The sequence below is a fragment of the Ranitomeya variabilis genome, chromosome 3, assembly GCF_051348905.1.
Source record: "Ranitomeya variabilis isolate aRanVar5 chromosome 3, aRanVar5.hap1, whole genome shotgun sequence".
NCBI classification, from domain to species: domain Eukaryota; kingdom Metazoa; phylum Chordata; class Amphibia; order Anura; family Dendrobatidae; genus Ranitomeya; species Ranitomeya variabilis.
The window spans coordinates 8,578,388-8,604,529 of record NC_135234.1 but is presented as its reverse complement, the minus strand read 5'-3'; the positions used below and the strand labels follow the sequence as shown (position 1 = coordinate 8,604,529).

The following is a 26,142-nucleotide window of genomic DNA, read 5'->3' as shown; positions in this document are numbered from 1 at the left end:
GCCCTAACGCTGCATGCGGCGTACGACGCACCAAAACGCATGACAACGCATGTACATGCGGCGCCATGCGGCCCCAACGTTAAAGATAGGGCCGCACGACGCATGCGTTTTGTTGCGGCGACGACGCTGCGGCGCACAACGCAAATGTGAACGTAGCCTTAATATCCCCTTCACCCCACACTGCAGAGTGCTGTTATATCCCCTCCACCCCACACTGCAGAGCGCTGTAATATCCCCTCCACCCACACTGCAGAGTGCTGTAATATCCCCTCCACCCACACTGCAGAGTGCTGTAATATCCCCTCCACCCCACACTGCAGAGTGCTGTAATAACCCTCCACCCCACACTGCAGAGTGCTGTAATAACCCTCCACCCCACACTGCAGTGCTGTAATATCCCCTCCACCCCACACTGCAGAGTGCTGTAATATCCCCTCCACCCCACACTGCAGAGTGCTGTAATATCCCCTCCACCCCGCACTGCAGAGTGCTGTAATATCCCCTCCAGCCCACACTGCAGAGTGCTGTAATATCCCCTCCACCCCACACTGCAGAGTGCTGTAATATCCCCTCCACCCCACACTGCAGAGTGCTGTAATATCCCCTCCACCCCACACTGCAGAGTGCTGTAATATCCCCTCCACCCACACTGCAGAGTGCTATAATATCCCCTCCACCCCGCACTGCAGAGTGCTGTAATATCCCCTCCAGCCCACACTGCAGAGTGCTGTAATATCCCCTCCAGCCCACACTGCAGAGTGCTGTAATATCCCCTCCACCCCACACTGCAGAGTGCTGTAATATCCCCTCCAGCCCACACTGCAGAGTGCTGTAATAACCCTCCACCCCACACTGCAGAGTGCTGTAATATCCCCTCCACCCCACACTGCAGAGTGCTGTAATATCCCCTCCACCCCACACTGCAGAGTGCTGTAATATCCCCTCCACCCCACACTGCAGAGTGCTGTAATATCCCCTCCACCCCACACTGCAGAGTGCTGTAATATCCCCTCCAGCCCACACTGCAGAGTGCTGTAATAACCCTCCACCCCACACTGCAGAGTGCTGTAATATCCCCTCCACCCCACACTGCAGAGTGCTGTAATATCCCCTCCACCCCACACTGCAGAGTGCTGTAATATCCCCTCCACCCCACACTGCAGAGTGCTGTAATATCCCCTCCACCCACACTGCAGAGTGCTGTAATATCCCCTCCAGCCCACACTGCAGCGTGCTGTAATATCCCCTCCACCCCACACTGCAGAGTGCTGTAATATCCCCTCCACCCCACACTGCAGAGTGCTGTAATATCCCCTCCAGCCCACACTGCAGAGTGCTGTAATAACCCTCCACCCCACACTGCATAGTGCTGTAATATCCCCTCCACCCCACACTGCAGAGTGCTGTAATATCCCCTCCAGCCCACACTGCAGAGTGCTGTAATATCCCCTCCACCCCACACTGCAGAGTGCTGTAATATCCCCTCCAGCCCACACTGCAGAGTGCTGTAATAACCCTCCACCCCACACTGCAGAGTGCTGTAATATCCCCTCCACCCCACACTGCAGAGTGCTGTAATATCCCCTCCACCCCACACTGCAGAGTGCTGTAATATCCCCTCCACCCCACACTGCAGAGTGCTGTAATATCCCCTCCAGCCCACACTGCAGAGTGCTGTAATATCCCCTCCACCCCACACTGCAGAGTGCTGTAATATCCCCTCCAGCCCACACTGCAGAGTGCTGTAATAACCCTCCACCCCACACTGCAGAGTGCTGTAATATCCCCTCCACCCCACACTGCAGAGTGCTGTAATATCCCCTCCACCCCACACTGCAGAGTGCTGTAATATCCCCTCCACCCCACACTGCAGAGTGCTGTAATATCCCCTCCACCCACACTGCAGAGTGCTGTAATATCCCCTCCACCCACACTGCAGAGTGCTGTAATATCCCCTCCACCCCACACTGCAGAGTGCTGTAATATCCCCTCCACCCCACACTGCAGAGTGCTGTAATATCCCCTCCACCCACACTGCAGAGTGCTGTAATATCCCCTCCACCCCACACTGCAGAGTGCTGTAATAACCCTTCACCCCACACTGCAGAGTGCTGTAATATCCCCTCCACCCCACACTGCAGAGTGCTGTAATATCCCCTCCACCCACACTGCAGAGTGCTGTAATATCCCCTCCACCCCACACTGCAGAGTGCTGTAATAGCATCCAGACCGGTCCAAGATTGCTGATCCGACAAAGTTACCCTGTGAAAGTGAGGAACGCCCGAGTACACGGAATCAGTCAGACAGCGGAGAGCTTGGAGACGACTCGTGTCATCACAGCAGAGGGATCGGTGATCAGGTGCCTGCTGGATGGACGCACCCAGGTACGATAACACGTGTGTAATGAATGTCACAGGCGGCGTCATCTCGTGCGGTGCGTGCTCCGGACATAATGTGTAATCCATGATTCATTTGTCAGATCCTTCTGCCTGACGGAACCGTAATCCAGAGTCCTGATTCTGGTCCAGTTGTGGATCCTCGTACCCCCCAGAACTTACCAACGGAACCAACAGAGACCCCCAGGCCTGACTCCCAACCAGAGCCCATAGAGGACCCCAAAGAGTCCAGCTCTGAGGCCAGGAAAGGTAGGAAAGGGAAAGCCGGATATCATCCCTAGTCCGGGGCCACACACATCTAATGATCTGATGGATAGCCCCCCGGCCCACACGCTTCTGATGATCTGATGGATAGCCCCCCTGGCCCGCACGCTTCTGATGATCTGACAGATAGCCCCCCTGGCCCGCACGCTTCTAATGACCTGACAGCTAGCCCCCCTGGCCCGTGCTTCTAATGATCTGACGGATAGCCCCCCTGGCCCGCACGCTTCTAATGACCTGACAGCTAGCCCCCCTGGCCCGTGCTTCTAATGATCTGACGGATAGCTCCCCTGGTCCACACGCTTCTGATGATCTGAAGCATAGTCCCCCTGGCCCCCGCGCGCTTCTGATGATCTGAGGGATAGCTCTCCTGGCCCCGCACACTTCTGATGATCTGACAGATAGTCCCCCTGGCCCGCACGCTTCTAATGATCTGACAGATAGCTCCCCTGGCCCGCACGCTTCTCATGATCTTACGGATAGCCCCCCTGGCCTGCACACTTCTAATGATCTGACGGATAGCCCCCGTGGCTCACATGCTTCTAATGATCTGACGGATAGCCCCCGTGGCTCACATGCTTCTAATGATCTGATGGATACCCAACCTGGTCCGCACGCTTCTAATGATCTGACGGATAGCCCCCTGGCCCGTGCTTCTAATGATCTGATGCATAGCCACCCTGGCCCGCACTCTTCTAATGATCTGACGGATAGCCACCCTGGCCCTCACACTTCTAATGATCTGACGGATAGCCACCCCGGCCCGTACTTCTAATGATCTGACAGATAGCTGCCCTGTTCCACACACTTCTAATGATCTGATGGATAGCCCCCCTGGCCCGTACTTCTAATGATCTGACGGATAGCCCCCCTGGCACGCATTCTTCTAATGATCTGTCGGATAGCCCCCCTGGCCCGTGTTTCTAATGAACTGACGGATAGCCACCCCCCACACGCTTCTGATGATCTGACGGATAGCCACCCCCCGCACGCTTCTAATGATCTGACAGATAGCTGCCCTGGCCCGCACGCTTCTGATGATCTGACAGATAGCCCCCCTGGCCCGCCGCACACTTCTAGTGACACTAACTATCTTTATAGGTAAAGGTGGACACAACGCAGTGTCATCACCGTCCAAGCCTGAGGCGGCGGACCCCCCTGCTCCTCCGGACTCGTTACCTACTACTCCACTAATCCCTGTGGTAAAACCTGGCACCTGGATCACAACCACACCGTCCGGGGAGCAGATTGGGATGCGAGGTTCTGAGAGACTGGACCTGAAGCCCCTTCTGCTCTGCATAGCCACGGACCCCGTGACCAGAGCGGTAAGTCACTAGTGCTGGACTCTGCCGCCGGTGCACCGACAACCACGTACGTGTCATGTCTGTATACTACAGGTGATGACCACCAGAGACGATCAGGTGGTGACGGTCGTGCAGGCGGATGGGACGGTGATCACAGAACATGCGGACGGCACCAGGATTACCACCTGGTACCAGGACATGGACGTGCCGCTTCCCGGAGATCATGAAGAGACAGGTAACCCCTGAGTGTGTGCACATGGTGACCGGGGTGAGGACCTCCATGACGCGCCATCGTTACAGTCCGCACTCGCTGCAGCATTTGCCAGTCACAAGGTGAATGCAACATCATGTGACCCGCGCAGCACCGCGGCCGAGGCGTGCTGCCGAGATGTGCCGCCGAGACGTGCTGCCGAGATGTGACGCATAGTCGTGTGGCCGAGATGTGAGGCAGAGATGTGGGACAGAGGCGTTAGGCAGAGACGTGGGGCCGAGACGTGAGGCAGAGACGTGGGGCCGAGACGTGAGGCAGAGACGTGGGGCCGAGACGTGAGGCAGAGACGTGGGGCCGAGATGTGCTGCCAAGATGTGCGGCCACGATGTGAGGCAGAGATGTGGGACAGAGACATGCCGCAGACATGTGCCGCATATACGTTGTGGCCGAGACATGCCGCCGAGACGGGCATCAGAGTCGTGCCGCAGAGACATGTGGCTGAGTCATGCCGCAGAGTCGTGCCCAGAGACGTGCCGCAGAGTCGTGCCGCAGAGATGTGTAGCAGTCGTGCTGCAGAGACGTGTCGCAGAGATGTGTAGCAGAGACGTGCCACAGAGACGTGCCGCAGAGACGTGCCGCAGAGATGTGTAGCAGAGACGTGCCACAGAGATGTGTAGCAGAGACGTGCCGCAGAGTCGTGCCGCAGAGACGTGCCGCAGAGACGTGCCGCAGAGACGTGCCGCAGAGACGTGCCGCAGAGAAGTGTCGCAGAGATGTGCCACAGAGTCGTGCCGCAGAGATGTGTAGCAGTCGTGCTGCAGAGATGTGTAGCAGAAACGTGCTGCAGAGACGTGTCGCAGAGATGTGTAGCAGAGACGTGCCACAGAGATGTGTAGCAGAGACGTGCCGCAGAGACGTGCCGCAGAGACGTGCCGCAGAGACGTGCCGCAGAGACGTGCCGCAGAGACGTGCGGCCGAGGTCGCCATGCTGCCATCATTCTGCTCATTTGTGCTCAGGACATCGCTGCCATGTTCGCAGAGCGATCTCAGTCTGATGTTTCTGCTGCCTCCTGACAGCCCACATTTTTCGGATACTTGTTGCGGGGCCTTTATTATCCGCCCTTCCCCCTCCTCCTACCATAATCCAGAGTTAATGCGTTTTATTGTTATGATTGATCCCCGGACATTACAGCCAAAACCCACAAACCACAAAGAAAATAACATCATCCTGTGACGGGCGTCAGAGACGGGCGCTGTCCGGCCGCCTGAACATACGAGACAACAGTGTGTGATGGGACGCCGCTCCGCGTAGAGAGAGATCCCCCAAATATCTCTATTCAGTGCCAAGACCCCCTCCCCCACCACATCATTAACATCCCACCGTCCGTCATGCAAATCAATATTCCTTCCAGAGCGCGGACCATGAATGTATAAATATCAGACTGACACGACCATCCATCATCCATCCAAGAAGTCCTCAGAGAGGGGAGATCCATCATAGACCCGGCTCCACCGCCCCCATGACCCTCGCAAGCCCCCGACCATTAACCGCAGAGCAGCTGGCAGCAAACACACGTATGACCGCAGCTCCCAAACCGCGCATGATCTCACCGCCGCGCTGCTCCTGCCCGAAACCGGAGATTGTTACCAATAACCAGAGGTTACCGGTATACCGGGGGTGACATCGTATCATTAGTCCGGTGTATCGGGGGTGACAGCGTATCATTAGTCCGGTGTAACGGGGGTGACATTGTATCATTAGTCCGGTGTATCGGGGGTGACATTGTATCATTAGTCCGGTGTATCGGGGGTGACATTGTATCATTAGTCCGGTGTATTGGGGGTGACATCGTATCATTAGTCCGGTGTATCGGGGGTGACATTGTATCATTAGTCCGGTGTATCGGGGGTGACATTGTATCATTAGCCGGTATATCGGGGGTGACATTGTATCATTAGTCCAGTATATCGGGGGTGACATTGTATCATTAGCCGGTATATCGGGGGTGACATTGTATCATTAGTCCTGTGTATCGGGGGTGACAGCGTATCATTAATCCGGTGTATCGGGGGTGACATTGTATCATTAGTCCGGTATATCAGGGGTGACAGTGTATCATTAGTCCGGTGTATTGGGGGGTGACATCGTATCATTAGTCCTGTATATCGGGGGTGACAGCGTATCATTAGTCCGGTATATCGGGGGTGACATCGTATCATTAGTCCGGTGTATCGGGGGTGACAGCGTATCATTAATCCGGTGTATCGGGGGTGACATTGTATCATTAGTCCGGTATATCAGGGGTGACAGTGTATCATTAGTCCGGTGTATTGGGGGGTGACATCGTATCATTAGTCCGGTCAGGGCCGGACTGGGACTAAAATTCAGCCCTGGCATTTGAAGTTACACAGGCCCACTTGTCACATGGTGACTGTATAATATCTTTGTACACTTGTAGGCAGGGCCGGTTTTAGGCAAATTGGGGCCCTAGGCAAAGTTTAAAATGGGTCCCCAAATGCTAACATATTGCACATCACACAGAAGCCTTTCTGTTGTATTTACGTGCGCTGAGTTCAGGCCGCTAAACGAGTTTGATCGACAATACTGAAGTTGTTCAACGCTTGTTTCCCGGCCTCTTTCCACCAGCTGAGGAATAATGATGAGACAGAACGATCACTAATAGATCACTAACAGATCACCATACAGTATCATGTTTTCAGCAGCACATCTACAGTTTACACTGGCAATGTGCTGCTGACAACAAGGCTTTTTGTTCCAGCAAAAACAATCCGAATATGCAGCATTTTACTTGTTTAGTAAAATACACCCCATAGTCCTCCATATATTATAATGTGCTCCATAGTCCTCCATATAGTATAATACACTCCCTATAGTCCTCCATATATTAAAATACACTGCTCAGTCCTCCACATAGTATAATACACTCCTCATAGTCCTCCATATAGCATAATACAATCCTCATAGTCCTCCATATAGCATAATACAATCCTCATAGTGCTCCATATAGTATAATGCACCGCCACAGTCATCCATGTAGTACAATTCACTTCCCATAGTATAATGCACCCCATAGTTCTTCATATAGTATAACGTATTCCCCATAGTCCTCGATACAGTATAATGCAGCCCACATATAGTATAATGCAGCCACCCCAGAGTATAATGCAGCCACCCCAGAGTATAATGCAGCCACCCCAGAGTATAATGCAGCCACCCCAGAGTATAATGCAGCCACCCCACAGAGTATAATGCAGCCACCCCAGAGTATGTAACCCCCATAGAATATAATACAGCCCACCTCCCCATAATATATAATGTAGCCCCCCATAGAATATAATGTAGCCCCCCATAGTATATAACGCAGCCTCCCCCATAGAATATAATATACCCCCACAATAGTATATAACACAGCCACATAGTACATAACATGGCCTCCCCCATAGAATATAATATACTCCCCATAGTATATAGCAAAGCCCGCATATTATATAGCACAAACCGCATAGTATACAGCACAGCCTGCATACTATAGCACAGCTCGCGTAGTAGATAACACAGCCCACACAGCAGTATTCAGCACAGACCACACAGTAGTATACAGCACAGACCACACAGTAGTATACAGCACAGCCCACGTAGAAGTATACAGCACAGTCCACACAGTAGTATACAGCACAGCCCACAGAGTAATATATACAGCACAGCCCACAAAGTAATATATACAGCACAGCCCACAAAGTAATATATACAGCACAGCCCACAGAGAACTATATACAGCACAGCCCACAGAGAACTATATACAGCACAGCCCACAGAGAACTATATAAAGCACAGCCCAGAGTACTATATACAGCACAGCCCAGAGTACTATATAAAGCACAGCCCAGAGAGTACTATATACAGCACAGCCCAGAGAGTACTATATACAGCACAGCCCAGAGAGTACTATATACAGCACAGCCCACAGAGTACTATATACAGCACAGCCCACAGAGTACTATATACAGCACAGCCCACAGAGTACTATACACAGCACAGCCCACAGAGTACTATATACAGCACAGCCCACAGAGTACTATATACAGCACAGCCCACAGAGTACTATATACAGCACAGCCCACAGAGTACTATATACAGCACAGCCCACAGAGAACTATATACAGCACACAGTAGTATACAGCACAGAGCACAGCCCACAGAGAACTATATACAGCCCACAGTAGTATACAGCACAGAGCACAGCCCACAGAGAACTATATACAGCACAGAGCACAGCCCACAGAGAACTATATACAGCCCACAGTAGCATACAGCACAGAGCACAGCCCACAGATAACTATATACAGCCCACAGTAGTATACAGCACAGAGCACAGCCCACAGAGAACTATATACAGCCCACAGTAGCATACAGCACAGAGCACAGCCCACAGATAACTATATACAGCCCACAGTAGTATACAGCACAGAGCACAGCCCAGAGAACTATATATAGCACACAGTAGTATACAGCACAGAGCACAGCCCACAGAGAACTATATACAGCCCACAGCAGTATACAGCACAGAGCACAGCCCACAGAGAGCTATATACAGCCCACAGCAGTATACAGCACAGAGCACAGCCCACAGAGAACTATATACAGCCCACATCTCTTCTCTTCCTCCCCTCACCTCCTCCGAGAATGGCCCCACAGTCCAGAAAAAAAAAAACCTCTCCTCACCTCTCCTCGTGCCCAGCGTTGCTTCCTGGTTCCTGCTCCTGTCTCAGCAGCTGCAGTCTGCCCGGGACACAGCAGGTGCGCGATGATATGACATCATCGCGCACCCGCAGTGTCAGAGGCAGAGCGGGGAATGATGGGAGAGGAGCGTCTGTAGACGCTCTCTCCTCCATCATTGCATTCAACTGTACCGGCGTCTATACGCCGGTATAGTTGAATGCGACGGCGGGGGCGGCGGATTGAGCGGCCCACCACTGGCACCGGCCCTTCTGGCATTTGCCAGAAGTGCCCTATGGCCAGTCCGGCCCTGAGTCCGGTATATCGGGGGTGACAGCGTATCATTAGTCCGGTATATCGGGGGTGACATCGTATCATTAGTCCGGTGTATCGGGGGTGACAGCGTATCATTAATCCGGTGTATCGGGGGTGACATTGTATCATTAGTCCGGTATATCAGGGGTGACAGTGTATCATTAGTCCGGTGTATTGGGGGGTGACATTGTATCATTAGTCCTGTATATCGGGGGTGACATCGTATCATTAGTCCGGTGTATCGGGGGTGACATCGTATCATTAGTCCGGTATATCGGGGGTGACATCGTATCATTAGTCCGGTGTATCGGGGGTGACAGCGTATCATTAGTCCGGTGTATCGGGGGTGACATTGTATCATTAGTCCGGTGTATCGGGGGTGACATCGTATCATTAGTCCGGTGTATCGGGGGTGAAATCGTATCATTAGTCCGGTGTATCGGGGGTGACATTGTATCATTAGTCCGGTGTATCGGGGGTGACATTGTATCATTAGTCCGGTGTATCGGGGGTGACATCGTATCATTAGTCCGGTGTATCGGGGGTGACATTGTATCATTAGTCCGGTGTATCGGGGGTGACATTGTATCATTAGTCCGGTGTATCAGGGGTGACAGCGTATCATTAATCCGGTGTATCGGGGGTGACATTGTATCATTAGCCGGTATATCGGGGGTGACATTGTATCATTAGTCCTGTGTATCAGGGGTGACAGCGTATCATTAATCCGGTGTATCGGGGGTGACATTGTATCATTAGTCCGGAATACCGGGGGTGACAGTGTATCATTAGTCCGGTGTATCGGGGGGTGACATCGTATCATTAGTCTGGTATATCGGGGGTGACATCGTATCATTAGTCCGGTGTATCGGGGGTGACATCGTATCATTAGTCTGGTGTATCAGGGGTGACAGCGTATCATTAATCCGGTGTATCGGGGGGTGACATCGTATCATTAGTCCGGTGTATCGGGGGTGACATCGTATCATTAGTCCGGTGTATCGGGGGTGACATCGTATCATTAGTCCGGTGTATCAGGGGTGACAGCGTATCATTAATCCGGTGTATCGGGGGTGACATTGTATCATTAGCCGGTATATCGGGGGTGACATTGTATCATTAGTCCTGTGTATCAGGGGTGACAGCGTATCATTAATCCGGTGTATCGGGGGTGACATTGTATCATTAGTCCGGAATACCGGGGGTGACAGTGTATCATTAGTCCGGTGTATCGGGGGGTGACATCGTATCATTAGTCTGGTATATCGGGGGTGACATCGTATCATTAGTCCGGTATATCGGGGGTGACATTGTATCATTAGTCCGGTGTATCGGGGGTGACATTGTATCATTAGTCCGGTGTATCGGGGGTGACATTGTATGATTAGTCCGGTATATCGGGGGTGACATCGTATCATTTGTCCGGTGTATCGGGGGTGACATTGTATCATTAGTCCGGTATACCGGGGGTGACATTGTATCATTTGTCCGGTGTTACAGAACCCCCCAGCACCCAGAATATGTTATGCAGTTATTTGTATATATAATAGGTTCCATGTGAGATATATGTCCCTAATGCATCGGCCCACAGGCTGCGCCCCTGGGCAGAGGAAACAAGATATCCCCCTTCTGACCTCCCCCACCTTTGTAATTCCCACAGTAAATATCAGCAGGCTCCGGCCACCTGTGGCTATTGTAATGTATGTCTGGCCTGCTGCTTTTGAATGGGCCTGCCCTCTGTATTTGTTGTGATATATATTCTGTGTTCTGTGAATAAAGTGTTGTGAGACTGGAAATACGTGGAGAAGCAGTCAGCTTTTATATGCTCTCATGTAATCAAGGAATTCCAGCCAGGGTCCTTCATTCAGACTCCAGCCAAAGCAAAGTGGACCTCCTGAAACACGGGGTGGTACTGAAAGAGGTACCCCAGCTTGGTAGACCCCGTTACACTGACGCTATTCCCAAGTCGGCATTTGTCACCCCGTTCGGCTTATTCCAGTTTCGAGTTATGCCATTCGGGATGAAGACTGCCCCGGCGACCTTCCAGAGGCTGGCTGACCGGCTTCTGGATGGTCTCTTGGACTAGGCATGTGCCTACCTGGATGACATCGCCATCTACAGCGCAACATGGGAAGAGCATCTAAATCACCTAGAGACAGTATTGGATAGGATCCACAAGGCCGGAATCACCCTGAACCCAAACAAGTGTCACGTGGGCAAAGCAGAGGTTCAGTATTTAGGGCATTGGGTGGGAAGTGGGAAACCGCGACCAGAACCAGCCAAGATTGAGGCCATAGCCAAATGGCCCACCCCACGCACTAAAACCCAGGTCATGGCGTTTCTAGGGACAGCGGGGTATTACAGGAAATTCGTCCCCAATTACAGCAGCGTAGCCAAGCCCCTCACTGATCTGACCCGTAAGAACCAACCCCACCAGGTAACCTGGACCCCAGAGTGTGAGGAAGCCTTCCGCCAGCTAAAGGACGCCCTCACCAATACCCCTGTATTGGCCGCACCCGATCCAACTAAACGTTTCCTGGTTCACACAGACGCTTCTATGTTTGGATTGGGGGCAATACTGAGCCAAGTCGGGCCGGACGGCCAAGAACACCCGGTAGCTTACCTGAGCCGGAGACTACTGCCCCGTGAAGTAAGCTATGCGGCCATCGAGAAGGAGTGCCTGGCGGTAGTATGGGCACTCAAAAAGTTGCAACCATATTTGTATGGACGACAGTTTTCCCTCCTGACGGACCATAATCCCCTAGTCTGGCTTAATCGGGTCTCCGGAGACAACGCCAGATTACTGCGGTGGAGTTTAGCCCTACAACCTCTGGACTTCACCATCCACTACAGACCCGGCAAACAAAACGGTAACGCCGATGGACTAAGTCGACAAACGGAACTTGTACCAGCCCCATAAACTTTGGTCATCCCCAAACCGATCCGTTAAGGATCAGACTGTGTATGCCGATCGCATCGCTGAAAGGGGGAGCCGTGTTACAGAACCCCCCAGCACCCAGATTATGTTATGCAGTTATTTGTATATATAATAGGTTCCATGTGAGATTCATGTCCCTAATGCATCAGCCCACAGGCTGCGCCCCTGGGCAGAGGAGACAAGATATCCCCCTTCTGACCTCCCCCACCTTTGTATTTCCCACAGTAAATATCAGCAGGCTCCGGCCCCCTGCGGCTATTGTAATGCTAATGTATGTCTGGCCTGCCGCTTTTGAATGGACCCGCCCTCTGTATCTGTGTGATATATTCTGTGTCCGGTGAGTAAAGTGTTGACACACTGGAAATACGTGGAGAAGCAGTGATATTTTATATGCGCCCATGTAATGAAGGAATTCCAGTCAGTGTCCTTCATTCAGAATCCAGCCAAAGCAGAGTGGACCTCCTGAAACACGGGGTGGTACTGAAAGAGGTACTCCAGCACAGCAGACCCCGTTACATCCGGTATATCGGGGGTGACATCGTATCATTAGTCCGGTGTATCGGGGGTGACATCGTATCATTAGTCCGGTGTATCGGGGGTGACATCGTATCATTACTCCGGTGTATCGGGGGTGACACTGTATCATTAGTCTGGTGTATCGGGGGTGACAGCGTATCATTAGTCCGGTATATCGGGGGCGACATTGTATCATTAGTCCGGTGTATCGGGGGTGACATCGTATCATTAGTCCGGTATATCGGGGGTGACAGCGTATCATTAGTCCGGTATATCGGGGGTGACATCGTATCATTAGTCCGGTGTATCGGGGGTGACATCGTATCATTAGTCCGGTGTATCGGGGGTGACATCATATCATTAGTCCGGTGTATCGAGGGTGACATTGTATCATTAGTCCGGTGTATCGGGGGTGACATCGTATCATTAGTCCGGTGTATCGGGGGTGACATCGTATCATTAGTCCGGTATATCGGGGGTGACAGCGTATCATTAGTCCGGTATATCGGGGGTGACATCGTATCATTAGTCCGGTGTATCGGGGGTGACATCGTATCATTAGTCCGGTGTATCGGGGGTGACATCATATCATTAGTCCGGTGTATCGAGGGTGACATTGTATCATTAGTCCGGTGTATCGGGGGTGACATCGTATCATTAGTCCGGTATATCGGGGGTGACATCGTATCATTAGTCCGGTATATCGGGGGTGACAGCGTATCATTAGTCCGGTATATCAGGGGTGACATCGTATCATTAGTCCAGTGTATTGGGGGGTGACATCGTATCATTAGTCCGGTATATCGGGGGTGACATCGTATCATTAGTCCAGTGTATCGGGGGTGACATCGTATCATTAGTCCGGTATATCAGGGGTGACATCGTATCATTAGTCCAGTGTATTGGGGGGTGACATCGTATCATTAGTCCGGTATATCGGGGGTGACATCGTATCATTAGTCCGGTATATCGGGGGTGACATCGTATCATTAGTCCAGTGTATTGGGGGGTGACATCGTATCATTAGTCCGGTATATCGGGGGTGACATCGTATCATTAGTCCGGTATATCGGGGGTGACAGCGTATCATTAGTCCGGTATATCAGGGGTGACATCGTATCATTAGTCCAGTGTATTGGGGGGTGACATCGTATCATTAGTCCGGTATATCGGGGGTGACATCGTATCATTAGTCCGGTATATCGGGGGTGACATCGTATCATTAGTCCAGTGTATTGGGGGGTGACATCGTATCATTAGTCCGGTATATCGGGGGTGACATCGTATCATTAGTCCGGTATATCGGGGGTGACAGCGTATCATTAGTCCGGTATATCAGGGGTGACATCGTATCATTAGTCCAGTGTATTGGGGGGTGACATCGTATCATTAGTCCGGTATATCGGGGGTGACATCGTATCATTAGTCCAGTGTATCGGGGGTGACATCGTATCATTAGTCCGGTATATCAGGGGTGACATCGTATCATTAGTCCAGTGTATTGGGGGGTGACATCGTATCATTAGTCCGGTATATCGGGGGTGACATCGTATCATTAGTCCGGTATATCGGGGGTGGCATCGTATCATTAGTCCAATGTATTGGGGGGTGACATCGTATCATTAGTCCGGTATATCGGGGGTGACATCGTATCATTAGTCCGGTATATCGGGGGTGACAGCGTATCATTAGTCCGGTGTATCGGGGGTGACATTGTATCATTAGTCCTGTATATTGGGGGTGACAGCGTATCATTAGTCCGGTGTATCGGGGGTGACATTGTATCATTAGTCCGGTGTATCGGGGGTGACATTGTATCATTAGTCCGGTATATCGGGGGTGACATCGTATCATTAGTCCGGTATATCGGGGGTGACATCGTATCATTAGTCCGGTATATCGGGGGTGACAGCGTATCATTAGTCCAGTGTATCGGGGGTGACATCGTATCATTAGTCCGGTATATCGGGGGTGACATTGTATCATTAGTCCGGTGTATCGTGGGTGACATTGCATCATTAGTCTGGTGTATCGGGGTGACATTGTATGGGGTCGCATTGTAGGGTGTGACTGGTGGAGTTGCTCTGACACTTTTATGTTTCCTCAGGAGAAAAGCCTCAAAGTGTCACGAAGAAAGTGAAGTTTATCCGGATTGAGAAGTCGGATTTTGTCACCATCGTTTTGAACTGTGAGGAGAAGACATGTCGTGCTGTGTCCGGAGATGGCACCGAGGTCGTGGCTGGACCACAAGGGTCGTATCAGGTGAGTGTCCTGTCCGCTGTGATGAGGACCAGTGTATTATACCATCAGTGTACCGGTTAGACCACAAGCAGGTGAAACCATCAGGGTCCACGATCTCGGGCCTCATTCATTTTCTCAGGATATCTCTGAAGTGTCCATCACTTGTGATCTCAGACGCTCCAAGGAGATACATTTGGAGGAGATCACCTCTAGGTCACCCCAGTGATTTCTCTCTTATGTTACATGTGATTAGGTTTTCCCACCAAGTTCTGGCTGTCTGTCCATCAACCATGAAGGAAAAGCCATCTACTCACCCAGATCCATGGCATGCGAGTCCCCCAGACAAGATCTGCCTCCAGCAAGTTACATCATGTCCCACACCCAGAATGTCATCTCCGAGGTGCTGGATCCTGAGGGCAATCTCTTCCAGGTAATCTCCTGGCTGTCTCTCAGGAGAGCCCCTGCCCAGGAATATACATATATACTGTGTCTCTTGTAGGTGATGTTGGACGGGAGCACGTCCGTGATTATTGCTGGTGTGGATCCTTGTGAAGAAGAGTCGGAAGAGAAAGATAAAGTCCTCCCTGAAGTCCAGCAGCCACCAGAGGTCTACGATCTACATGCTCCTCGGTATAGTAGCACCTTCCCTTCATAGTGGTATTGCCCCAGTGACCATCTGACCCTTATAGACCATGCGGTGGCCTCTCGGCAGGTTTTTTGTGGTCAATGCTGATGGCTCTGGCAGTGAATTCCTGCGGGATAGAGAGGTGGAAAATTTCCTGGCCGAGTGCTACTGTGATCCAACTATCGCCATTATACGAGAGCCCACCCAGGAAGCCCCAGGTGAGCGGCTGCGGACGCATAGGGGACCTGCTAGTCTGAGTGACCACGAAGACATTAATGGACTCGATGGATAGAAGACGTTGTGTTTGTAACCTTGTATGACCGTCTCCTCTCCTAGGTGTCCAGAGCGTCACCGTCCTGCAGCCATTCCCCGAGACCTCTCTCTGGACCATGAAGAAGCAAATAAACAACATTGTGCCCCCCAATCTCCTCTCCAGAAACTGGGCCTCCTTCCCGGCCACTGAGGTGGGTATCTCCTTACATACGATGGCCTCCAGGTCCCGAGCGGTTAATCACAATAACCCTCATTATCCTCAGAGGAAAACTCCAGGACCCCCTCTGGGCATTGGCATATGGAAGGGTCTCTGTATCGGGTCAGAAGAGCCTAAGAAGCCCCGGCCCCCCATACTAAAATGCCCCAATGTTCTGAGAATTCGACAACTCCACCAGTATGAGCCCATAACTCCGGAGAGGCGGGAAAAGCTGGAGCTGTCATTGAAGGTAGGTGGGAAATGGGGGAATGGTCACAAGCGAGTCCAGCTGACAAGAATCACCACATAACCTTGTATAATCCTCGATCATCACCCCATAAGCTCGTATCATCCCCTGAGTATCGCCCCATAACTTTGTGTAGTCCTTGAGCATCGCCCCATAACCTTGTACAGTCCTCGAGCATCGCCCCTTAACCTTGTATAGTCTTCGAGCATCGCCCCATAACCTTGCACAGTCCTCGAACATAACCCCTGTAACCTTGCATAGTCCACGATCATCACCCCATAACCCCGTATCATCCCCTGAGCATCGCCCCATAACTTTGTGTAGTCCTTGAGCATCACGCCATAACCTTGTACAGTCCTTGAGTATCGCCCCATAACCTTGTATAATCCTCGATCATCACCCCATAAGCTCGTATCGCCCCATAACTGTGTAGTCCTTGAGCATCGCCCCATAACCTTGTACAGTCCTCGAGCATCGCCCCATAACCTTGTATTGTCTTCGAGCATCGCCCCATAACCTTGTACAGTCCTCGAGCATAACCCCTGTAACCTTGCATAGTCCTTGATCATCACCCCATAACCTCGTATCATCCCCTGAGCATCGCCCCATAACTTTGTGTAGTCCTTGAGCATCACGCCATAACCTTGTACAGTCCTCGAGCATCACCCCATACCCTTATATAGTCCTTGAGCATCACCTCATAACCTTGTATAGTCCCCAAGCATCGAACCATAACCTTGTACAGTCCTGGAGCATCACCCCATAACCTTGTATTGTCCCTGAGCATCACCCCATAACCTTGTATAGTCCCCAAGCATCGCCCATACCCTTGTATAGTCCCCAAGCATCACCACATAACCTTGTATAGTCCCTGAGCATCGTCCCATAACCTTGTATGGTCCTCGAGCATTGCCCCGTAAGCTTGTATAGTCCCCAAGCATCGTCCCATAAATTCGTATAGACTCTGAGCATAACCTCGCATCATCCCCCGAGCATCGCCCCATACCCTTGTATAGTCCCCGAACATCGCCCCATAATCTTGCGCAGTCCCCGAGCATCGTCCCATAACCTCGTATACACTCTGAGCATAACCTCGCATCATCCCCCGAGCATCACCCCATACCCTTGTATAGTCCTCGATCATTGCCCCATAGCCTTGAATAGTCCCTGAGCGTCGCCCCGTAACCTTGTAACATCCACAAGCGTCACCCCCATGACCTCGTATTTTCCCCCCCGAGTGTTACCCCGTAATCTTGTGTTACCTCGTGGCGACAGGAATACATCAACAAGGTTATAAAGAAGGAGGAAGAGTTGCAAGAACTAAACATCAGAGACCCCAGAACCGCGGAGGAGAAGGAAGGCGCCACTGATCTTCTGCAACTGGTGCTGGTGAGGAGCTTCTGTGCGAGGGCGGGATCCTGGGAAATATCACTCACATGAGATGGGCAGGACGGGAGGAGAGAAGAGAGGATCCTGGGAAATATCAGTCACATGGGATGGGCAGGACGGGAGGAGAGAGGAGGATCCTGGGAAATATCAGTCACATGGGATGGGCAGGACGGGAGGAGAGAAGAGAGGATCCTGGGAAATATCAGTCACATGGGATGGGCAGGACGGGAGGAGAGAAGAGGATCCTGGGAAATAACAGTCACATGAGATGGGCAGGACGGGAGGAGACAGGAGGATCCTGGGAAATAACAGTCACATGGGATGGGCAGGACGGGAGGAGAGAGGAGGATCCTGGGAAATATCAGTCACATGGGATGGGCAGGACGGGAGGAGAGAAGAGGATCCTGGGAAATAACAGTCACATGGGATGGGCAGGACGGGAGGAGAGAAGAGAGGATCCTGGGAAATATCAGTCACATGGGATGGGCAAGATGGGAGGAGAGAGGAGGATTCTGGGTAATAACAGTCACATGGGATGGGCAAGATGGGAGGAGAGAGGAGGATTCTGGGCAATGACAGTCACATGGGATGGGCAGGACGGGAGGAGAGAGGAGGATCCTGGGAAATAAGTCACATGGGATGGGCAGGACGGGAGGAGAGAAGAGGATCCTGGGAAATAACAGTCACATGAGATGGGCAGGACGGGAGGAGACAGGAGGATCCTGGGAAATAACAGTCACATGGGATGGGCAGGACGGGAGGAGAGAGGAGGATCCTGGGAAATATCAGTCACATGGGATGGGCAGGACGGGAGGAGAGAAGAGGATCCTGGGAAATAACAGTCACATAAGATGGGCAGGACGGGAGGAGACAGGATCCTGGGAAATAACAGTCACATGGGATGGGCAGGACGGGAGGAGAGAAGAGGATCCTGGGAAATAACAGTCACATGGGATGGGCAGGACGGGAGGAGAGAAGAGAGGATCCTGGGAAATATCAGTCACATTGGATGGGTAGGAGGGGAGGAGAGAGGAGGATCCTGAGTAATAACAGTCACATGGGATGGGCAAGATGGGAGGAGAGAGGAGGATTCTGGGCAATGACAGTCACATGGGATGGGCAGGAGGGGAGGAGACAGGAGGATCCTGGGAAATGACAGTCACATGGGATGGGCAGGACGGAGGAGAGAAGAGAGGATCCTGGGAAATATCAGTCACATTGGATGGGTAGGAGGGGAGGAGAGAGGAGGATCCTGAGTAATAACAGTCACATGGGATGGGCAAGATGGGAGGAGAGAGGAGGATTCTGGGCAATGACAGTCACATGGGATGGGCAGGAGGGGAGGAGACAGGAGGATCCTGGGAAATGACAGTCACATGGGATGGGCAGGACGGAGGAGAGGAGGATCCTGGGAATGACGGTCACATGGGAGGGGCAGGAAGGAGGAGAGGAGGATCCTGGGAATGACGGTCACATGGGAGGGGCAGGACGGAGGAGAGGAGGATCCTGGGAATGATGGTCACATGGGAGGGGCAGGACGGAGGAGAGGAGGATCCTGGGAATGACGGTCACATGGGAGGGGCAGGACGGAGGAGAGGAGGATCCTGGGAATGACGGTCACATGGGAGGGGCAGGACAGAGGAGAGGAGGATCCTGGGAATGACGGTCACATGGGAGGGGCAGGACGGAGGAGAGGAGGATCCTGGGAATAACAGTCACAAGGGAGGGGCAGGAAGGAGGAGAGGAGGATCCTGGGAATGATGGTCACATGGGAGGGGCAGGACGGAGGAGAGGAGGATCCTGGGAATGACGGTCACATCGGAGGGGCAGGACGGAGGAGAGGAGGATCCTGGGAATGACGGTCACATGGGAGGGGCAGGACGGAGGAGAGGAGGATCCTGGGAATGACGGTCACATGGGAGGGGCAGGACGGAGGAGAGGAGGATCCTGGGAATGACGGTCACATGGGAGGGGCAGGACGGGGGAGAGGAGGATCCTGGGAATGACGGTCACATGGGATGGGCAGGACGGGGGAGAGGAGGATCCTGGGAATGACGGTCACATGGGAGGGGCAGGAGGGGAGGAGACAGGAGGATCCTGGGAAATGACAGTCACATGGGATGGGCAGGACGGAGGAGAGGAGGATCCTGGGAATGACGGTCACATGGGAGGGGCAGGAAGGAGGAGAGGAGGATCCTGGGAATGACGGTCACATGGGAGGGGCAGGACGGAGGAGAGGAGGATCCTGGGAATGATGGTCACATGGGAGGGGCAGGACGGAGGAGAGGAGGATCCTGGGAATGACGGTCACATGGGAGGGGCAGGACGGAGGAGAGGAGGATCCTGGGAATGACGGTCACATGGGAGGGGCAGGACGGAGGAAAGGAGGATCCTGGGAATGACGGTCACATGGGAGGGGCAGGACGGAGGAGAGGAGGATCCTGGGAATGACGGTCACATGGGAGGGGCAGGACAGAGGAGAGGAGGATCCTGGGAATGACGGTCACATGGGAGGGGCAGGACGGAGGAGAGGAGGATCCTGGGAATAACAGTCACAAGGGAGGGGCAGGAAGGAGGAGAGGAGGATCCTGGGAATGATGGTCACATGGGAGGGGCAGGACGGAGGAGAGGAGGATCCTGGGAATGACGGTCACATCGGAGGGGCAGGACGGAGGAGAGGAGGATCCTGGGAATGACGGTCACATGGGAGGGGCAGGACGGAGGAGAGGAGGATCCTGGGAATGACGGTCACATGGGAGGGGCAGGACGGAGGAGAGGAGGATCCTGGGAATGACGGTCACATGGGAGGGGCAGGACGGGGGAGAGGAGGATCCTGGGAATGACGGTCACATGGGATGGGCAGGACGGGGGAGAGGAGGATCCTGGGAATGACGGTCACATGGGAGGGGCAGGAGGGGAGGAGACAGGAGGATCCTGGGAAATGACAGTCACATGGGATGGGCAGGACGGAGGAGAGGAGGATCCTGGGAATGACGGTCACATGGGAGGGGCAGGAAGGAGGAGAGGAGGATCCTGGGAATGACGGTCACATGGGAGGGGCAGGACGGAGGAGAGGAGGATCCTGGGAATGATGGTCACATGGGAGGGGCAGGACGGAGGAGAGGAGGATCCTGGGAATGACGGTCACATGGGAGGGGCAGGACGGAGGAGAGGAGGATCCTGGGAATGACGGTCACATGGGAGGGGCAGGACGGAGGAAAGGAGGATCCTGGGAATGACGGTCACATGGGAGGGGCAGGACGGAGGAGAGGAGGATCCTGGGAATGACGGTCACATGGGAGGGGCAGGACGGAGGAGAGGAGGATCCTGGGAATGACGGTCACATGGGAGGGGCAGGACGGAGGAGAGGAGGATCCTGGGAATAACAGTCACATGGGAGGGGCAGGACGGAGGAAAGGAGGATCCTGGGAATAACAGTCACATGGGAGGGGCAGGACGGAGGAGAGGAGGATGTACTGTTAGGTGTTTGCAAGTTTTGAGTGATGATGATGATTATTGCTGACGCTGATAAGCTCCTCCCACAGTCGCTGGCTGACGTCCAGGCTCCTCCCCAATCATCCACGCTGGACCACGAACCTTCTCAGATGTCCACATCATCCACTCTGGACCGGATACCAGGTAATGGCAACTTTCGCTTTAAGTCCTGGTGTTCATAGGTCCTCACCCCAGTATTACAACTGGCCGAGAATTCCAGGATCATGATGGCGGGTACGCCGTGCTGCTAATCCCCCCACATATATGAGGCGGCACAGCTCCAGGGGTCCGGGACCCTCCTCGCACGTCACAGCTTCACTCTTATTTCTGTGTCCTGTCCCCAGCAGCCAACATCGCCAGTCTGTATGAGAACGCCGTCTCCCCGCCACCACCGCCAAGCGTGGCCGGACCGCAGCGCAGTGTCCAGGACCCCAACCAGCTCAGGTAACCACAGCCAAGATCACGCCCAATCCCTCTGCTCCGCCAGTATGGAAGGGCCCCTGGACCTGGTGTTACGGGGATGTTTATACCTGCAGACAAGAGATCCAGGAGCAGAAGGATCAGCTGGCGGCCATGAGGAACCACAACCTTCCCCTGTATTTCCAGTCCGAGTTCGGGCTAGAATTCCTCCAGAAACAGGTAGGACCCCGACCCCGAGGTCAGCGATGGAGACCACCCACGAGCAAAGCAGAGGCTTCACCAGTGTTACACCTGTCACCCCATTATACAGCTGTCACCCATTATATAGCTGTCACTCCATTACATGCCTGTCACCCTGTTATACACCTGTCACCCCATTATACAGCTGTCACCCCATTACATTGCCTGTCACCCTGTTATACAGCTGTCACCCCATTACATGCCTGTCACCCCATTATACAGCTGTCACCCATTATATAGCTGTCACCCCATTACATGCCTGTCACCCTGTTATACAGCTGTCACCCCATTACATGCCTGTCACCCCATTATACAGTTGTCACACCATTATACAGCTGTCACCCCATTACATGCCTGTCACCCTGTTATACACCTGTCACCCCATTATACAGCTGGCACCCCATTACATGCCTGTCACCCTGTTATACACCTGTCACCCCATTACATTGCCTGTCACCCTGTTATACAGCTGTCACCCCATTACATGCCTGTCACCCCATTATACAGCTGTCACCCCATTACATGCCTGTCACCCTGTTATACAGCTGTCACCCCATTATACAGCTGTCACCCCATTACATTGCCTGTCACCCTGTTATACAGCTGTCACCCCATTACATGCCTGTCACCCCATTATATAGCTGTCACCCCATTACATGCCTGTCACCCTGTTATACAGCTGTCACCCCATTACATGCCTGTCACCCCATTATACAGTTGTCACACCATTATACAGCTTATGAGAAAGGAAGGACAGCATCCAATCCAGGTGAAAGTATTCAATGAAATCCTTTATTCGCCACGGTGCAACGTTTCGACCCAGATGGGTCTTTATCAAGCATAAAACAATGTGGTAATGGTGGACTTTTATAGGGAGTGGATTACCATGAACCAATCCCCACAAAGGGCCCACCTACATCATAAATATCACAAAAAACAGATACAATAATACATATACAGATAGCACATCTAATATACATAGCAGATGTCAAAACAGAATCAAAAAATTCATTATATAAATGGCAGTATGGTACCTAAAAACACCCATTATAGCCTCATTGTAGATCCGTCCAATGTGCCCATAATAACCATAAACCAATGATGGGGTGCGTTATATCCAGTGTATCCACATCCTACCTATCAGATCTAGTCTGGTATCACATTCAGACACATGCATGGAGTCCACCAATCCCCATCTCACACCAATCACCTATAACATCCAGAATGCAGTGCTCACCACAACCTCCAATCACACCGCAAGAGTGTGTCATGTTTACTAACAAGCCCCACTAGCCAATCGATGGGCCTTACATACCAGCGCCATGTGTGTCTCCTCCAATGGATCCACCGGCCTCTAGAGCTGTAAACAGAGCCTCACACCAGCGTGCACAACCTCCAATCACACCGCAAGAGTGTGTCATGTTTACTAACAAGCCCCACTAGCCAATCAATGGGCCATACATACCAGCGCCATGTGTGTCTCCTCCAATAGATCCACCGGCCTCCAGAATTGTAAACAGAGCCTCACACCAGCGTGCAGGCGTGCGGGCGCACATAGCTCCACCCCCAGCAGCACCATCGCTGATGATGCTACATAGTGAGGGAGACAACGCCCGCCCACCGCCGCACAGCCACGCATGTGCTCGGGACACCTGTCTCACCGCAGCTGCGCATGCGCTCAGAATACCTGTCTCACCGCAGCTCGAGCGCCGAATCATCCATCTATAAGGAGTCCTAATGTGTATAGCGCTATAAAGAAAAACGCCACACTACTATGGAGAACACCCCCTGACTAATCTATCCAACTACTTCTATAGTATGAAGACCATAAATGGCAGTGGACCATATATGATAGTGGAGTGTTAGAGCATATACTATAATAGGGCTGGTGGATACATAAACATAATCAAACATATATTAGATCACAATTTCGCAATTAGGCCAGTGAGCAAGATGATATATAAACTAGACAAAGTCCATAAGGTAACATTCAATCCATAAAGGTCATCAGCCTCTGCATCTTCTGCCAATGTGGCCATATATGTATATAAACCTAAAAACATACAAAAGATATATAATAAATAAAACCCATAAAAGCAATCCTATAACTTGATAAGGTCACAGGACAATATCACGGCTTACTTAACACAGCCAATTAAAGTGCACAAATTTGGAGATTATATTCAATATTTAGTCCTCCAGGCTGCAACGAGCCCAGCCTGGAGATCCATCTCAATTCTTTTTGCTTTAACAACGTAATGCGGTCACCACCTCTCCTCAGTGGTGGCACCCCATCGATCACCCTAAACCTCAATTGGCTCACAGTGTGCCTATTGTCACAAAAATGCTTAGGGACCGGTAGTTCTAACATCTTGTTCCTAATAGTGCTCTTATGCTTCCCTATTCGTATCTTGACCTCTTTTGTTGTCTCGCCAACATAGACAAGCCCACAAGGGCACACTATCATATAAATGACGAAACTAGACATACAAGTATATCTGCCTTTGATAAAGATCTCTTTCCCCGTATGGGGGTGATGGAAAACATCCCCTTTAATCATGTTACTGCAACAGGCACAACCGAGACAGGGGAAATTCCCCTGTCTCGGAGGGGCCAAGGTACTCTGTACAAGAGTCCTACCAGGGCCTATATCCGAATGCACAAGCCTATCTTTGAAATTGCGTCCTCGTTTATATGAGAAAACTGGAGTACGTGAAAATTCAGCTATATTTGGAAGACCCTTCTGCAATATATGCCAATGTCTCCTCAGAATACCGCCAATCTGATTACTGGCAGTATTGAATGTAGAAACAAAGGGTATTCGTTTATCCACACTCTTAGTTCTCTTATTTCTGAATTCCTGTCGTGTCCCACTTTTAACTTTATTTTTATAGACCCTCACATCACTAGCTGGATAACCCCTTTCAATGAACTTACTACACATGTCATCAAGTCTGGGTTCAAGAAGAGAGTCATCCGACACTATTCTTCTCACCCTTACCATCTGACTCCACGGTAAGGATTCCACCATTTTTCTAGGGTGATGGCTATTAAAACACAATAGACTGTTCCTATCGGTCTCCTTAACGTATAAATCCGTCTTCAAAGTTGACCCCTCTTTGTACACCATCGTATCCAAGAATTGGACCCGCTCCGAGGAATATGTCAGCGTAAAGTCCAATTCAGGGAAAATACCATTGAGTTCCCCCTGAAATTCGAGCAACTCTGTCACACTGCCATCCCAGACCACAAAGATGTCGTCGATGTAGCGCCACCAGGCCCGGACGCGGGGCCAATGTGTGGAACTGTACACGTGCCGGTCCTCAAGCACCGCCATGTAGATGTTGGCATAAGTGGGTGCAACGTTGGACCCCATGGCGGTACCACGTCGCTGCAGGTAGTACTCATCCCCAAAGAGGAAATAATTCCTCCTGAGGATGAACTCCAGCAGCGAGAGGACCAGCCGTGCACAGTCACGCCCCATGCCCGAGCCCGATAGCGCCACACCGACGGCATCAAGGCCCCTATCATGTCCAATGGAAGTGTATAACGAAACGACATCAAAAGATGCCAATATGGTATCAGAGGTCACAGATACTTGTTCGATCTTATCCAAAAAATCACTTGTGTCCTGTATATAAGACCTAGCCGAGACAGCAAATTCACGTAGGACCCTGTCCAAGAAAATAGCCACCCTGTTAAAAATGGAGCCCCTCCCGGACACTATCGGGCGCCCCGGTGGATTAAAGTAATCCTTGTGGATCTTGGGTAATACATATATTACGGGCCTAACAGGACATTCGACCACAAGGAATTCTGAAAGTTTCAAGTCAATGAGGCCCTCACAGAGGGCATCACCGACTAGAGACCGCAACTCATCCTGAAAACGGGCTGTGGGATCACTAGACAGCCTACAATAGACCTCATCATCATTAAGCTGTCGCATAATCTCCGCCTTATATTTAACGCTATCCATCACTACCACCGCCCCTCCTTTGTCGGCGGCCTTGATAGTGATGGAGGCGTTATTAGAAAGGTCATCAACCGCTTTTTTCTCCTCAGGCGTCAAATTAAATTGGTCACGATTACTGAACTTCTTTTTGAGATTACCAAAGTCCCTCTCAACTAGCTGGATATATGCTTCTACAAAGTGATCGTTTACAGGTGGTTGGAACTTGCTCTTATTATATAGGCCTACCCCTTGCAGAGTAAAACCCGTCCCAGAACCAGCACCTTCAATTACCCTATTTTTATCAGAAAAAAATGAAGCAAGACGACACCTTCTAAAAAAAGAAAAAAGGTCAATTTCCAAATCAAACCAATTAGGTACATTCGTT

At 51.8% G+C, this 26,142-nt stretch overlaps 1 protein-coding gene across 1 annotated transcript in view; it reads left to right on the top strand.

The window, feature by feature from the left end:
• Positions 1 to 25,934, top strand: part of SPAG17 (sperm associated antigen 17) — a 279,955-nt gene extending 254,021 nt beyond the window's left edge. Inside the window, exons 26-41 of the mRNA XM_077299087.1 lie at positions 2,209 to 2,384; positions 2,480 to 2,645; positions 3,759 to 3,982; positions 4,055 to 4,196; positions 14,787 to 14,941; positions 15,174 to 15,350; positions 15,420 to 15,550; positions 15,633 to 15,763; positions 15,882 to 16,009; positions 16,082 to 16,264; positions 17,537 to 17,650; positions 21,196 to 21,289; positions 21,490 to 21,589; positions 21,682 to 21,803; positions 24,700 to 24,820; positions 25,868 to 25,934. Of these exons, the coding sequence (XP_077155202.1) occupies positions 2,209 to 2,384; positions 2,480 to 2,645; positions 3,759 to 3,982; positions 4,055 to 4,196; positions 14,787 to 14,941; positions 15,174 to 15,350; positions 15,420 to 15,550; positions 15,633 to 15,763; positions 15,882 to 16,009; positions 16,082 to 16,264; positions 17,537 to 17,650; positions 21,196 to 21,289; positions 21,490 to 21,589; positions 21,682 to 21,803; positions 24,700 to 24,820; positions 25,868 to 25,934 (2,231 nt within the window). The remainder of the gene's footprint in view (positions 1 to 2,208; positions 2,385 to 2,479; positions 2,646 to 3,758; positions 3,983 to 4,054; positions 4,197 to 14,786; positions 14,942 to 15,173; positions 15,351 to 15,419; positions 15,551 to 15,632; positions 15,764 to 15,881; positions 16,010 to 16,081; positions 16,265 to 17,536; positions 17,651 to 21,195; positions 21,290 to 21,489; positions 21,590 to 21,681; positions 21,804 to 24,699; positions 24,821 to 25,867) is intronic.
• The last annotated feature ends 208 nt before the right edge of the window (positions 25,935 to 26,142 follow it).